Source organism: Pimephales promelas, chromosome 22 (assembly GCF_988280905.1).
Source record: "Pimephales promelas chromosome 22, fPimPro1.hap1.1, whole genome shotgun sequence".
Lineage (NCBI taxonomy): Eukaryota > Metazoa > Chordata > Actinopteri > Cypriniformes > Leuciscidae > Pimephales > Pimephales promelas.
Window position 1 is genome coordinate 17027573 of NC_142790.1, and position 15365 is coordinate 17042937.

The window sequence follows — 15365 nt, forward strand, 5'->3', positions numbered from 1 at the left end:
AATAATTACCAATACATTTATTGCAGCATACGTAATTGTTTATCATTCAGTCTTGAGACATCTGAGAAGATTTCTGCAGTCTGAGTGTTGCTTCAGCACCATGGACAGCGCCATTTTATTGTAAATCTTTTTCATCATAAAGCAAAGAAAAATAAGCCTTTTGCGCATGCGCGATTCATTAATACGAATTGTATCATTCATTAAAAATATAATCAACGTTAATAATAATAAAAAAAAGATTGAGTAAATATGTGTACAATACAATATTTTATTAGGCGGAACATTATATAGGGACTTTTCTTTTTCCACAACTTACATCTGTGAGCATTGTCACTGAACACTAATCAAAGCTACTTATTATCCGGAATGTAGAACACACCATAATGTAAATATGTATTTTATTAATTAGATAGATGTCTAGCAAAAAGTTTTAAGACGTCTCCATTGGCTGATATATGTTTTTTTTTCTTTCTCATTAATTAATAATCACTGTATAGCAGGTGGCCTACATTTGGCATATTTTCAGTATGTTCTGCATCCAGACGACACATCATTGACAGCACAAAACAGGAATCTTCCATTCGTGCAAAAATGCTTTGGGGCCATAAAGCACTTCCGCAGCTCCACACCACACACCTCACTGGACGGAAGCCGAATCATTTAGGCTATACAAACACAAAATAAAGCACTGATAAATACACCTAGATTGGGATTTGAAGTTCGTCTTCATCTTAAATATCTTCTCATTTATATAGTGGTCCAGGTAATTGTCAGTTGCGATTTGTTTCCCATCGATAAAATCCAAGAACAATCGCGACTGAAAATCGCTGCGGCCAAAAAAGGCGGGAACTCCCTGAACCGCGTCCATATGCAGTTTTGCTATGTTTCAGTTTTGTTCAAAGAACTGATACTCATTTTTCCTCGGTTTCATGAAAGTATCATTCACAGGCACACTTTTGCGAGTCAGTTATACAGGAAAGACTAAAAATCCAGAGAACGTGGAGTATTTCCATCCGCCCATTAGATTCCCTCGTTCCAACTTGAGATGGATTCGATCCTCGCGCTCCACCATCAGTAGAACTCCGTTACTCGCCGCCTCCCGCGTGACATCCTGATCCCCAGCGAAAGCAGATATGACCGGGTACTCATTCTGCATCAGGTTAACCTAAATAACACACAGCGCACTTTAGTCCTTTGAAAGCAGAGAATCGGATTTCCACTGGGGTTCACGTATAACGCACAGTATGAAAGGTGACTGCAATAGTAATTTGTGCAAAAGAATATGGTGCTCCGCTCACCTGTATGGTTTGTCTGTTGTAAACCTTGACCACATGGAAGCTGAAACTGTATATTCCTCTGCGTGGCGCGGTAAACACACTCGCTTTTAGGTCGAAGTGATTGCCAATGTTTACTAAGACCTGAAACAAAAGCAACATGACGCGTTACAAATCCACTTGCAAAAGAAAACGTGTGAATTCACTTAAACTTTTACGTTTAGCTCTGCAATTTTACACGGACACATGCGGATCTTCGAGCGCAGTGTGGCAAGCTGCTTTAATATTTAGTCTTTACAAACAACTATATAAATAGATTTTTTTTTTTTAAATATATTTTTTTCTAGTGAAAATCCAATTGTGACTCTTTTCAGCTTCAGATTCAGCTTCATTTTTTTATATTATTATTATTATTATTTAGATATTCCAATAGTGAGAAATAACTTGTTATTGTTTCTGGCAACAAAATGCATTTCCCCCATTGAATTATATAGTGATCTGTGGTCCAGATATCAATTAATTTTCCAACTACCCTAATACAATTGTTGCTGGTCATATTTCATTTTTACAAGTATCTATTTGGTGGGTTACTCATCGGTTATTTGTAAGTTAGCTTGTATCAGTTCCAGTTGTACCATTTTTAAATGTATTTATTTATTAGATACTATAACTTATGAGACACCAGTATCTATCCTAATGGTTACAATATATTTCTTATCTCATTGCAAATGTTTACTGAGCTTGCCATAAGCGCATTCCAAACCTGACAACAACAGTCGGGTCAGTTGTAATTAGGCTACTACAGGTCTATGACCGCGGGTCAGTTATTATTAATTTGAAAAAATCGCTTGTTGTTGTTAACCTTTGGGGTTAAGTTTAACATTTTTGAAAATGTTTAACTTTAAATGTTAAAGCGTTTTTTTTTTTTTTTTTTTTTTTTTTTTTTTTTTGCAACTGAGCAATTTGTTGAAAGGTTGGCGAGTATTTGCTATTGCACCTACATCTAACAATGCATACATTTAATTAAATAATGTTATACACTGGGAGGAAATGAGATTTACGCAACTGAATTGGTTGAAAACAGGTTGAAAACCTACATCGTCAATATAACAGAAACAATTGTCACTTCGTGAAGTTTCTGCCTGAAATTCCTCAGCACAGCCCTACAAATTCGGTTCCTGTGATTACAAAGTCACCAACGGGACACCTGACCTGGTCAAAATAGATGGTCGTGGATGTGTTGCTCATCTCCGAAGGTTCGTGGTTTGTCCCTCTGACGGCCGAAAAAGCCACTTTGGCGCTGCCGGAGCGCACAGATATCCCAAGCGAAGAGGTGACTCCTCCGTCAGAAGAAGGGTTGGAGTCGCACACCACCAGACACTTTCCCTCCAGAACGATGGGCTCCGTGTCATTCTGGCCCATACATAGCCCTATGCCACATCCCAGGAGAAAGGCGAGAGCCAGCATGGCAAAGGGTCCGGGACAGGCTGCTGGCACCATGATCGGAACAAGAATCCTGTGCAAACTGATCTAACCAGCAGCCCCTTGGAGGTTTGATGTGGCTCTATCACCAGGTCCAGACTAACCTCTCTCTCTCACTTACTCACCGTCACACACACACACACACACACATACACTCCTTTCTTGTCGCCTATGCGCATCAGTTTGAGGTGCTCAGAGAATTTGCGCAATGTTTCCTGAATGATAAAAAGAAAAGAAAAATCAGAACAAACATATTTTCAAAGCAATAATAGTGCACGAATAACAATTTCTCAGTTAATAGTTATAAATCATATGGGTTATCAATATCAGACTTGACGAGTTTAAATTGCGCAACGATACGCAACATATCATCTCGACTAGAAATGCAAGGTCATACCTCACTTAACTGATATTGACTACATTTAAAAACAAGTTTTTTCAGTTATTTTTCCTCCTGTAGTAAATATCACTTAAGTACATGCCTTTCCAATTAAATAAATAGATCAATAAAAAACAACAGCAGCATGAAATTTTATATCTTAATATGTTTGTTTTTTTTTTTTGCCTCTTTTCTACTTCATGCTGACATTATGTTACCTGTTAAATCCATAGTTGTGTGTGAGCTGTGTGGCCGCTCCTTCAGCTGTCTTGAGAAGGAGTGAAGCGCGCACCCAATAAGAGTGGAGAAAAGCAATTGCTCCTTCATCCTTTTTAGAGGGCGCTTCACGCCCATCCCTTCTTTTCACGTACTGGAGCGGACGTTTCGGGACATAAAACCCAGGCATGACGAGAAAATTACAATTAAGAGTTTGTTTGCTATATATATTTGCACTACCACGGCCAGATTTGTTTTGGTGACATCTGCATTATTTTACATAGAAATATAAATAGCAAACATACGGTTTTGCATGCGGGATTAGTAGAGATGTTTTTTTTTTATTTGAAGCTGATGTTATATAGCTTAATATCAGGAAATAAGTGGATATGCACGTTAGAAATCTCAGCATCCAGGTGGAATGCCTTGAAAGTCAGACACACATCTTGTGCTCCACCCTGTGGAGAAGAAGTGCTATGATCCTCAGTATGACACCCTATTTCAGTCAGAAAACCTCTATAACACACATGTTTGTGAGGTTTCAAATTTGAAATGAACATAATGAAATATAATTAGTCTATTTAAAAAAAATATAAATAAATTGATTGTTTGTTCTAAGAGGGGTTTGTAGCAGCAAAGCCACTGAATACACATTTTTGGTTCCCCATAAAACATTAGAGTAAACAGTTGTTACATTGTTTTATTTTTTTTTTGTTGTTGTTGTTTTTTTAGTAGTAGTGAGAAGAATATTTAATAAAAAAAGAACTTCGTGTGGCATGGGACGGCCCTGTGGACGTTAAAGATTAGTCCAACATTTACTAAAACATTAATAAAATAAAAAGTTGTATTTGTTAAGATTAATTAACAAACATTACATTATCTAATGTTAACAAATGAAACCTTATTGTAAAGTTACCGTAAAATCAAAGTGGTACCAAGCTATAAACTGTGCATTTGCACTTCTTCATTAACTTTGAATTTTAGAAAATTGGAAAAACTGAAACTCCTAAAATCAAGCAGAAACGATATTGAAAAGTTAAATGGATGGAAACAAAACTGTTAAAACGTGTGGTTGCATGCATGTACTGTAGGCCTAATTGTCATATAGCCTTATTATGAAAAAAACAACAACAACACACACACACAAAAACAAAATGAACAAACTTGTAATAAGCTCCCAGTTCTCTAGTTTCTATGGTTTAAAAAGCTTTTCAGTGAAGCTCTGGAGGTAGTAGAGTGTATAAAGTGTAATATTGGGTTTGACAGGTGACAGGTCTCAGTATATGTTATGTCCACTGAACCCATTCTTAACCTCCCTAATTAATACTTTCCCTCACTCTTCAAAGTTGCTAATTGGAACTATTATGTAAGACGATCATGTGACAGCTTCTAAAGAGCGAAATGGGGATATTGCTTAAATTCATAATGGAATGACTCAGCATATCTGAACTATAATAGGCACTTCACAATATAGTTTTCTATGGGAGACTTACCCTGTCAGTTCAAAACAATCAACGGCATCCCAGCCATATTTTATGAACAGTTCTTCCATTTAAATAGCCAGAACAATGGTTTTAAAATACATTCCAAATAAACTTCACCTGAAACACCAGCTTAGTGTCCCTTTACTGGTATACTGAGAGGTCATCATGCATGTTCACTGGGCCGGTCATAGTCAACATCACCCTTCCTCACTGACTCTCCATGCACCTTTTTTGACAAGCATCACACTGTGGGTGCGGTGGAGTGACAGGCTCTGTGGAGGTTGACGTTGAGTATCTGAGAGACGTGGCTGACCTGGGGCCTGCAGAAGGGCGAGTAAAAGAAAGAAAACATCAAATTTCAAGCTGGGTGGGCACTGGGCCTGTGTATCATGGGGCCCAGAGCTGTTCATGCCCAGAGAGAGCAGCTCTCCCCAACCACATGAAATGGTGAATTATTGTGAATGTTATATGACTATTTAATCTGACAGGCAGCAGACCACTATCACTCTTGAGATCGCCTCGACCACCATGCACAAACATTCCTTTAGATATTTTCTGCTTTATTCAAATGTCAAGCAAAATATTTTACAACCATAAACTAATAAGAAAAAGTAGTTGTTTCTAGTTATAACTAAAAAGTAATCTATAGCTATCTATCCGTCTGTCTATATGTCTGTCGTTTGGTCGGTTCTGTCTATCAATTTGTCTGTCTGTTGGTCGGTTCTGTATATCTATTTGTCTGTGGGTTGGTCAGTTCTGTCTATCAATTTGTCTGTCGGTTGGTCGGTTCTGTCTATCAATTTGTCTGTCGGTTGGTCGGTTCTGTCTATCTATTTGTCTATTGGTTGGTCGGTTCTGTCTATCTATTTGTCTATTGGTTGGTCGGTTCTGTCTATCTATTTGTCGGTTGGTCGGTTCTGTCTAACTATTTGTCTGTCGGTTTGGTTGGTCGGTTCTGTCTATCTATTTGTCTGTCGGTTGGTCAGTTCTGTCTATCAATTTGTCTGTCGGTTGGTCGGTTCTGTCTATCAATTTGTCTGTCGGTTGGTCGGTTCTGTCGATCTATTTGTCCGTGGTTTGGTCGGTTCTGTCTATCTATTTGTCTATTGGTTGGTCGGTTCTGTCTATCTATTTGTCGGTTGGTCGGTTCTGTCTAACTATTTGTCTGTCGGTTTGGTTGGTCGGTTCTGTCTATCTATTTGTCTGTGGTTTGGTCGGTTCTGTCTATCTATTTGTCTGTTGGTTGGTCGGTTCTGTCTATCTATTTGTCGGTTGGTCGGTTCTGTCTATCTATTTGTCTGTCATTTGTGTTAGGTTCATGTCTGTCTGTCTGTTGTTCTTTTATAGGTTCTGTCTGTCTGTTGGTCGGTTCTGTCTGTCTGTTTGGTCTTTCGGTAGGTTCTGTCTGTCAGTCGGTTATGTCTGTGTCGGTTCTGACTGTATTTTTGTTGGTCGGACGGTTCTGTCTGTCAGTTGGTTCTGTATGTCTCATGTTGGTCGGCTCTGTCTGTCGGTCCAACGCAATTTCACAGCAATTCGTATGTATTTTACGAGGTAGCTTACGGATTCGTATACCTCACTTTTAGGTTTTCGTAAAATGTGACTCCAGTGTGTCTGTTTAGGGGTGAGGTTATAGGTGGTCCTTCCTGATGACGCTTTTTGAAAAATCTTATGAATTTGTACAAATTAGACCCCTTATAATACGTATGAATTGCTGAGATAGGGTTGGTCAATCAGGTCTGTCTGTCCGTATGTCTATTTAGGTTTTAGGTTCTGTTGCATTTAATTAGGCCAAAAGTTTTCAACTTTTTAATGTAAAGGACCACGTGTGAAATATAATGATTTTATATCACACTGATAAGATATAAAGGCATCTGTAAACATCCAAAGCAGCTTTACAAATGTGTGCAATACAACTATAGTGATCTAGCAATAGTAAGCAAAAATTCCATAAAAGACACAAAACAAATACAACTATATTGTAATCTAATAAGCCTATATTTGTGTTGCAAGGAATGAGATAATGAACATTTATTAAAATAATAATTTAAACTGTCAAATTGTTTACGTACGATAAGCACCAAGAGCGTATCAACGCATTACCGCTCCTGGCCTGTTGGGGGCAGTAAATCCCCAGATTGTCACGTCACCTGTTAGTACACACACACACAAAAATGAAAAAAAAAAAAAAAAGTTATAGCAACTTTTTTGTGTGTGTGTGTGTAGATTTTCACCGGTACAAAATTGTATAATTCTATGCTGACCTATTTAATTTCCTATCCAGTGTGTACCCATTAAAATACACCAGATGAGAATATGTCCTGTGCATAGACTGTAAAAAAATAGGTCCTGTGTAATTTATCCCCCTTGGCACATGCGCGTACGCGGCTGGTTACCTTGACAGCGAGATATGCCGGAAGAGAAAGACTGAAAGAGAAGCGCTTGAACACGTTTCAGAAGAGATACGAATTATGTCTTCGCAATCCGTGAAGACTAAGAAGCAAGATGCTGAGAAACACTCAATTATTTCATCAAAACCCATGTCCAGGTTGTTTGTTGCTTTATGGTTATTTCGCACCATTAATGCCTCTGCACTACAGAACTAACAGTTAGATCGTTGTGTATCATATTCTCAGCAGACAAACAAAATTGGCTGTACAACACCCATCAGTCCACAGAATGGCACCCAAACGCAGAGTAAAGGCTTGTGGAAACTCCTTAGAAAGGCAAGTTTTGCGTTGGTAACTTTATGATTTCTATCTATCTATCTATCTATCTATCTATCTATCTATCTATCTATCTATCTATCTATCTATCTATCTATCTATCTATCTATCTATCTATTTATTTATTTATTTATTTATTTATTTTAATCTGTCTTAAAATAGGATGCCGCCAGAGATCATTCTTAGGATTCTCTCATACTTGGATGCTGGATCTCTTTTCTGCATTAGTTTTGTCAACAAGCTCTTCCATGAACTATCAAACAACAAGTGAGTGATTTTTTTTTTTTTTCAGACCATTTATTTAATTTAATTTAGTTTATTTTTATTTTTTTTTTGGGGGGGGGGGGGGTCTCTTTTAAAGCAGAAAGATTAAACTCATTTTCTTCTCATTCTGATGTCCCTGCAGTTCTGTGTGGTATCAGTTTTACATACGTGAACATGCCAAAAAGAAGAAAGCCAACCAAGAAGGTCATATGATGCGTGATCTTGGCCTGGTAGGTTTGCAGGAGAGGCCAAAGGGATACTGGAGAAACACATTCTTCAAAGAAATTGCTGGCCTGAATGTAAACAAGTGGAGAAAAAAACTTCAGCGCATCGACCCTTATTCAGGACTGCCGCGTCACACAGAGGAAGTCCTAAGGTTAGAGACTGTGGCTTTTATATTTAGTTAGTTCATATGTTCACAAATGTGTTGATTATATAAATGGGTTATAAGAGACTGATCTTAAAATCAGTGTCTATTAATCCCTTTTACATTATTTTGGTTATTCTATCCTTTCTTAAATACAAGGATATCATTGGTTTGTCATGGTGACATGTAATCTGAATGTCTCTGCATATAAATTTGTACACATTAACTAAGTTTAGTTGCAGTTTCTGCATTTCTAGTTGTTTTGATTTTTTTTTTTTCTTTCAACTGCCTTTCGGTATATCCCTACATTAGATAATATGCAACAAGACTTTGTAGTCAAAATAATATCTTTGTTGTGACCTGATCTGTTGAAGATGGCATTTTCCCCATCAAATCTACTTTATGTCAAGGTGTGTTTTTCCCTCCTGCAGTGTCCGGGCTTATTAAAGGTGAGTGTGAGAGTCAGCGTCTTAGATTTGCTCTGTGCTCCTGGGCGATGGGATACGGAAACACGCTTGATGATCTGCAGGCCACGGCATGCTGTTGTCTTAACCTCTGATTAGAGCTGCCGGGCCACTCAATTTTTCGACTCAAAGAGCGTGCGGTATACAGGGGGAATGAAAATAATTGTGGTCCCCTCAGAAAGGCTGGGTGAATTGTAAAAATAAATTGCTTGGCCTCTACCTCTTGCCCAGACAAATCCCCATAGGTTCCTCAGTTACAAAGACACTGGAGGATGAGATTTACTTCGGTAATAATCATCTCCACTGACTTTCAGACACAAACAACAGCTATTAATCTTTCTGGGACTCAGCTTGTATCTTGTTTTACAGCATTAATTGATATCGTATGGTGCCAGTGCCCACACATGATGCATCATATGAAGTATTTCCCCAATCTAATGCCCTGTTTCTTTCTGAATTCATGTCATTCATTGCTTGTATATTGGCAAACAAATATTTCCCTGCTCTTAATTAGGTTAATGGCACTAATAAAACAAACCAATAATCAGTATTTTTGTTTGTTTCCCAATTAACCAAACTAACCTTTATCTTTCATGTTTCACTATCATCACAGTTTTGATTCTCAAGTAAATGTATATTTTTTTAAGTTTTTGTTTACATAATATGTGTGGGTGCACTGTGTATAATTATTTTGTACATATATAAATACACAACCATGAATATTTAAGAAAATAAATATTATTATATAAAATATTTATATTTATATATAATATATGTACAGCAAATACATGAAAATATTTCTTAAATATGTACAAGCATGCGTGTGTGTGTGTGTATATATATATATATATATATATATATATATATATATATATATATATATATAATTATACACAGTGCACCCACATATAGCTATTATGTAAACACAAACTTTTATTTTGGATTCGATTAATCGTTTGACAGCCCTAATTTTTAAGGATCCTCAGGATTTGATTACAGGAAAACTAGATACAGCTTATTTATTATTATTATTATTATTATTATGTAAGCAGCCTTGGATTCTCCACCTTATTTCAATGTATTTAGATTTCCTATTTAAATTTAACATCTCTAAAATGAGTAAAATTGACTTAAAATTGAAAAATATATATAGTATATATAAACAGTATACAAAAGGCTGAGGGCGGAAATAGGTCGGAGCATGAGCAATATGACATCATATGGCTCAGAAAATCCAAACGGCTTGGTTATTTAGTGTTTCGACTGAATAATATAAGGAATAATAGTAATAAAAAAGATTCAATGACTCACTGAAAAAAGACTTGTTTCATTAATAGATGGATCAGGATTATTTAACACATTTTTTAAAAGAATGACATTTCTAAACTGTCACTTTGTAAAAGTCGAAGTCGATGTAATTTATACAATCTTTATTTGAAGCCTTAAGTTACTTTAAATGGTGATCTAGTCTATTTTGATCGCTACCGTAGACATCAGTGTTTATATGGAACTATAAACTTTAATCCCAGTTCTTCTGTGGTTCATTTGAATTATTGTAAGACAGAAATAATCAAACTGTTTGAAAATATTGTTTGTGAAGCTGTTTCATACCTACACATGACAACTGCTCTTTCTGGGTCAGCAGCGGCACCAAGGGAAATCTGAATGTTCTGGGATAAGTTTGTCAAAGGTTTAATAGATAGAGTACAGGGAATAGTAGTCATTTAGGAATAAGATCATGTGGGTCGATTTTGATTTCTTTCAACGATTATTTTTATTATTATGTTATCTTTTAGAGTAATGTTTCAACATTATACATTTTTTGTAGTTCAAGGGATGTTCAAGGTTTCTTTACAGGAACAATACCCAGATTAAACATTACTTATGTCAGTAATGTATTTTATGTGTTTACGTTTGAAGTTTTTATCTTATAAAATTCCCCACTTCTTTTTCTTCAAAAAAGGCATTGCCCTTAAATGCTCTGAGAGCTGAGGTGTCAGATGGGGTTTGTGTCATGTGTGTCTGGCAGGAGTCTGTGCATTACATGGGAGATCACAGTGACTGATGGAAGAGGACGGCGGAGCACCTTTGAGCAGTCCCATGCCTTCTTCAGCAGTACGGCTGTTTTTGTGTTCTGGGGCGCTGTCAGTTGGCCTTCTTTCAACCAGCTCACCTCGCTTGAGCTTTGTGGAGTGTCGCGGGTGCCCCTCCATTGTCCTGCTCCGTACAGGTGGGGTAAATGCCGAAAATATAAAGATACACCTTGTTTTCCAACTTAAGTGAGTGATGTAGTTGCTTGTGTCTTTCAGGCCAGGCTGGAAAACGGATATGTCCAAAATAAAGCTTCAAGGAGAACACAGCGAGTTGTGTGTTGCAGACAAGATCGTCAAGATGCTGTATGTTGGACAGGGTGTCACTTTGGGATTCTGGCAGGTATTGTCCAATTCTAGAATTGAGTACATTTTGGAACAAACATATATTTTGTCCAGTGGCTGAGTGCCAATCAAATGTATTTTTTGTTCAGGCATATCTTTTTTTTTTTTTTGCCTTATTTATTTGTCTTGATGTTTTGACATTTTGGATGAGCTCTTTTTTAATGCTTTTAATCTATGAATTGATTGAGATTATTAATTTTTTGTACATTTCTCTTAAAGGCAGTTTTTTCAAGATTAAATAATCTTGAGAAAAAAATGTTTCATGATTTCCACACAAATAGCAAGCATCACCACTGTTTTAAACATTTATAATAAGAAATGTTTCCTAAACATTAAGTGAGCATATTAAAATCTTGACACCGAAGACTTCACTGATGCTGAAAATTCTGGATTTCCATCACAGAAATAAATAAAACGTGTTTTTAGTATTTTAAAAATAGAAAACAGATATTTTGTATTGTAATAATATTTCACAATGTTACTTTATTTTCGATCGAATAAATAAAGCCTTTGTGAGTATAAGAGATTTCTTTCAATAACATTTAAAAATCGTACAAACGCTATACTTACTCTTTAAGTATATGCCATTGTTATTATGATTATTATTAATATTGTTAGCAGCAGGAGCAGTAGTAGTAGTATTAATAATGTTTTTTCTATTAGAAAAAATAATAATAATAATTTATTGATAATGCAACCACTCTGTGCTTATACAGGACCAATGTGGAATTGCTTTTGTCATAGTGAACTTGCACAATCACAGACTTGTAGAAAGAAGTCTTCATGTGTCTAATAGGTACGTATGCCTTTATTTCCTCTTATCGGTTTTCTCATTTGCATTTTTTCTTCTTCTTCTGTGTTTTCAAAAGTCTATTTGCATGATCCCCTTTTAATGGCATTGTCATTTACCTTTTGTAAAATTATTCTTCAACTTTGGTGTGTATTTCAATTTGCTGAATCCCTGTGGTCAATTGGTCAAGAGCAGTGCTCTCCCTTTTTTAATCACAGATCTGTTTGTGTAAGTCAGAACCTAAATGTCAGTAATGTATCACCATCAGTATAGTTTGGTGGTGTAAGAACTCCATCTTCTGGTGAATCTCGGTACTGTGTACAGGCCTGACTCATCAGTTCTTATACCTCTATTACTGCCATTACTGCCATTCTGTCGCTACAGTCCTTAGTGTGAAAAGATGCACTCACACCCACTTTGCAGTTAATGTCTTTCTTTTCCTTCCTTATCTCTCTTTCATACCGCTAGCCCAAGTGCAGCAACCGGAGTCAGTGCTTTGTTTGATGATGTGGACCCAGAGTATGGTCTCCATGGATACACTGCTTACATTGAACTGCACAATACAGCGAGAGTCGTCATGTCTGACCGCTTTTCCCAGCTGTTTTGCAGGAGAGGTAAATTGTGCAATGTATATAATTAGAAAAAAAGAGATCAAAATCAAATTGATGATAAAAATGAATGATAACCTCCTTATAAACTCATGATTGCACTGTTGGCATATTCTACACTGAGAAGACTTAACAGTTGATGGTATCATATGCTTGACAGTAGATGGCGCTAGAATCTCACAGATTTCGATGTTATCCTGCTTTTAGCAAAATTCAACAATTGAAAATTGTTTTTACCCTCCTGAAGTATCAGTTTTTCAACATGTATTGATGCTCAAATACTATTCTTTACAAATATTTGATTAAAAAAAAAAATCTTACAGTGTATATCACATATATTCCTAATGTATCATTAATTGATATACAGTATGTCCATCCTAAAAGGTCTTCAGAAAGTTGAAATACTCAGGATTCTTTGAAAACATCAAAAATAATATTAATAATATCAATAATATTAAGCAGCTCAATTGTCTCAAACTAATTTGCCCGGTTTTGTAAATCTGTCCGTATTTATTTTTGGGGGACACTGCAAATTTTATCTTTGGTAACAAAGTACCATAGTGCATAATACCTCTGTTTTACTCTCCAGATCAGATTTCTGATGGTTATCTACCACTGGAAGTGATCAGTGAGAATAACGGATCCCTAAATACTCATCTAGTTGGAGATGTCAGCTTGCCTTGGAGGACTGAAGCTTTACATGGAACTATCAAGGTACATTATCACCACACTTTATCATTATTTTTTTTTTATTTCAAAACTTATGTAAGGATTTTCATGGTCTAATTGGTGTCTTCAGGACTGTTGCATGATCAACCTCACTCTATGGGATGAAGCCAGGCAGCCTTTTTGGTGTGTGAGTGCACCTGTTGTCATGACTAAAGCAAATCAGGACACGGTATCGTACGATTATGATGGCGAGAGATTCTCCATCGTATATCAAGACTCAGAGGGGAGGGTGGAGATGGGGCTGAAGCAGATAGAGTATAAGCAACAGTATTTTTTGGTTAATCTAATGATTTACATTTCTGTCGCCAAAGTGAATAAGCACTTTGGGAGAGATTATTGAAGCCTTCTCATGCCATTTCTCATTGGCCGTTGAAGTATATTTGACTTAAGAATGAGCAGGGCAGCTACAAACCTGTCAGTGATTTAAACCAGTAATAACTATTTTTTTTTTTAGGAAATGTTTGTATACACTCTATCACCAAATATTTTAATGTACATTTTCATGTATCATTACATTTTAAGGATATAAAAATCAGCCTGTCGCATAAAGAGAGATTTTCATGTCGTCAGATAACATTTAGATAATAGAAAGAAAAAAAAATGTTGCATGGAATCAAAAGCTAAAGAATAAAAGGGGACGTTTAAGCTGGATTTAAAAGTGCCAGTGGAGGAGGATGATGTGATGTGAGCAGGGAAGCCGTTCCAGAACTGAGAAATCTCCTTTACAGCATGAGTGCGACAGAAGGAAGCTGATTGCATGACCTGGGGGCAGAGTATTATGGAAGCTTGTTTTAACCACAGAATACAAAATAAATAAAGGTAATAGTGACTTTTTTATAAGTTTATTTCTTGCAATTCTGACTTTTTTTCTCACAACTGCAAGGTTTGTCTCAATTCTGAGAAGAAATGTGAGATTTGTGAGGTTAAAATTCAGAATTAGAAAATAAATAAACTTGTAATTGCAAAGAAAAAAGAATTTTGATATATAAACTCATAAGTGTGAGAAAGAAAATCAGATTTGTGAGATATAAACCTGCAATTGTGAGATAAAAAAAGGTCAGAATTGTGAGACATAAACTTGCAATTGCAAGTTATAAAGTCATTTGTGAGTTATTTTTTTTTAAAAAATGACAAGTTTTTTTCTTGCAATTTAATTGTGAGTTTAATTCTGACTTTTTAAACTCGCAATTGTTATTTTTATTTTCTCAGAATTGCGAGTTATATACTTAAAAGAAAAAAAGTTTGATTTAATATATATATATATATATATATAACTCTTTTTTTTTTGCAACTGTGTTTATTTCTCGCAATTCTTACTTTTTCCCTTGCAATTATAAGTTTATACCGCACAATTCTGACTTTATAACTTGCAATTCCAACTTTATGTCTCGCAATTTGGAGAAAAAAGTGAAAATTTCAAGGTTAAAAAGTCAGAATTGCAATTATGACTTTATAATTCGCAATTGAGTTTAATTCTGACTAATTCGCATATATATATATATATATATATATATATATATATATATAGACGCACACAAGACATAAACAAGACATAAACCCACCCAAGAGATAAACTCAAATCTTTTCTCACAATTGTGAATTTATACTTTTTTTCTTGAGATATAAACAAAAGAAGTCTCAATTACTTTTTTATTGTTTTTCATACTTGTTAGTTATAAAATATTTTTAAAAAATTATATGATTATTATATTATTATATAAATGATTTTATATCTCACAACTAAGTTTTTCACAATTGTGAGTTATGAAGTCAGAAGGGCGAGTTATAAACTCACAATACTGAGAAAAAAAGTCATATCTGCGGGATAAAAAGGGTCACAATTACTTTTTCATTGCTTAATGCGTGCGATACAAATTTTTATAAAGTATGGATGAAGGAGTTCACAAATATATTGTGGATAAAAACCGGGCATTCTTTATAACTAAAAGCAAAATCTTAAAATCAATTTTGATTCTATTTGTAATATGTAATTGGATTCTAACAGAGGAGATATATAAATCTCACTGGCGTGTTCTGAACCATCTGGAGATGAGATTCAGACAGGCGTGGATAGATATAATTACAGTAATCTAGGCCAAGTCCTTTTGTGAAATAAACTCTTTTAGCTGTGATCTGAACTGCAAGAC

The 15365-nt window shown here is 35.6% G+C and overlaps 2 protein-coding genes across 4 annotated transcripts in view; one reads left to right on the forward strand and one right to left on the reverse strand.

Moving 5' to 3' along the window:
• Positions 1-248: 248 nt before the first annotated feature.
• Positions 249-3443, reverse strand: cbln2b (cerebellin 2 precursor b). The gene is made up of 4 exons (XM_039666749.2): positions 3354-3443; positions 2487-2971; positions 1299-1418; positions 249-1165 (listed from the first exon to the last, which is right to left on the reverse strand). Exons 2-4 carry the CDS (start codon positions 2772-2774, stop codon positions 968-970), a joined length of 606 nt encoding a protein of 201 aa, XP_039522683.1. The 5' UTR covers positions 2775-2971; positions 3354-3443; the 3' UTR covers positions 249-967.
• A 3618-nt stretch (positions 3444-7061) lies between these two features.
• Positions 7062-15365, forward strand: part of fbxo15 (F-box protein 15) — a 70554-nt gene continuing 62250 nt past the window's right edge. Inside the window, exons 1-10 of one of the 3 annotated variants that reach the window (XM_089125476.1) lie at positions 7062-7383; positions 7472-7561; positions 7724-7828; positions 7968-8201; positions 10686-10886; positions 10966-11089; positions 11808-11887; positions 12350-12495; positions 13079-13203; positions 13289-14058. In XM_089125476.1, the coding sequence (XP_088981602.1) occupies positions 7307-7383; positions 7472-7561; positions 7724-7828; positions 7968-8201; positions 10686-10886; positions 10966-11089; positions 11808-11887; positions 12350-12495; positions 13079-13203; positions 13289-13558 (1452 nt within the window). In that variant the 5' untranslated portion in view covers positions 7062-7306 and the 3' untranslated portion in view covers positions 13559-14058. Of the gene's footprint in view, positions 7384-7471; positions 7562-7723; positions 7829-7967; positions 8202-10685; positions 10887-10965; positions 11090-11807; positions 11888-12349; positions 12496-13078; positions 13204-13288; positions 14059-15365 lie in introns of those variants that run through there. The other 2 variants (XM_089125477.1, XM_089125478.1) reach the window with 2 other exon arrangements.

Coding starts and splice junctions, on each gene's coding strand:
- cbln2b (XM_039666749.2), bottom strand. CDS start 2,774: ATGGTGCCAGCAGCCTGTCCCGGACCCTTTGCCATGCTGGCTCTCGCC. Junction 1,419..2,486: donor CGACCATCTATTTTGACCAG/GTCAGGTGTCCC, acceptor CTTTTGTTTCAG/GTCTTAGTAAACATTGGCAA. Junction 1,166..1,298: donor ACAACAGACAAACCATACAG/GTGAGCGGAGCA, acceptor TGTGTTATTTAG/GTTAACCTGATGCAGAATGA.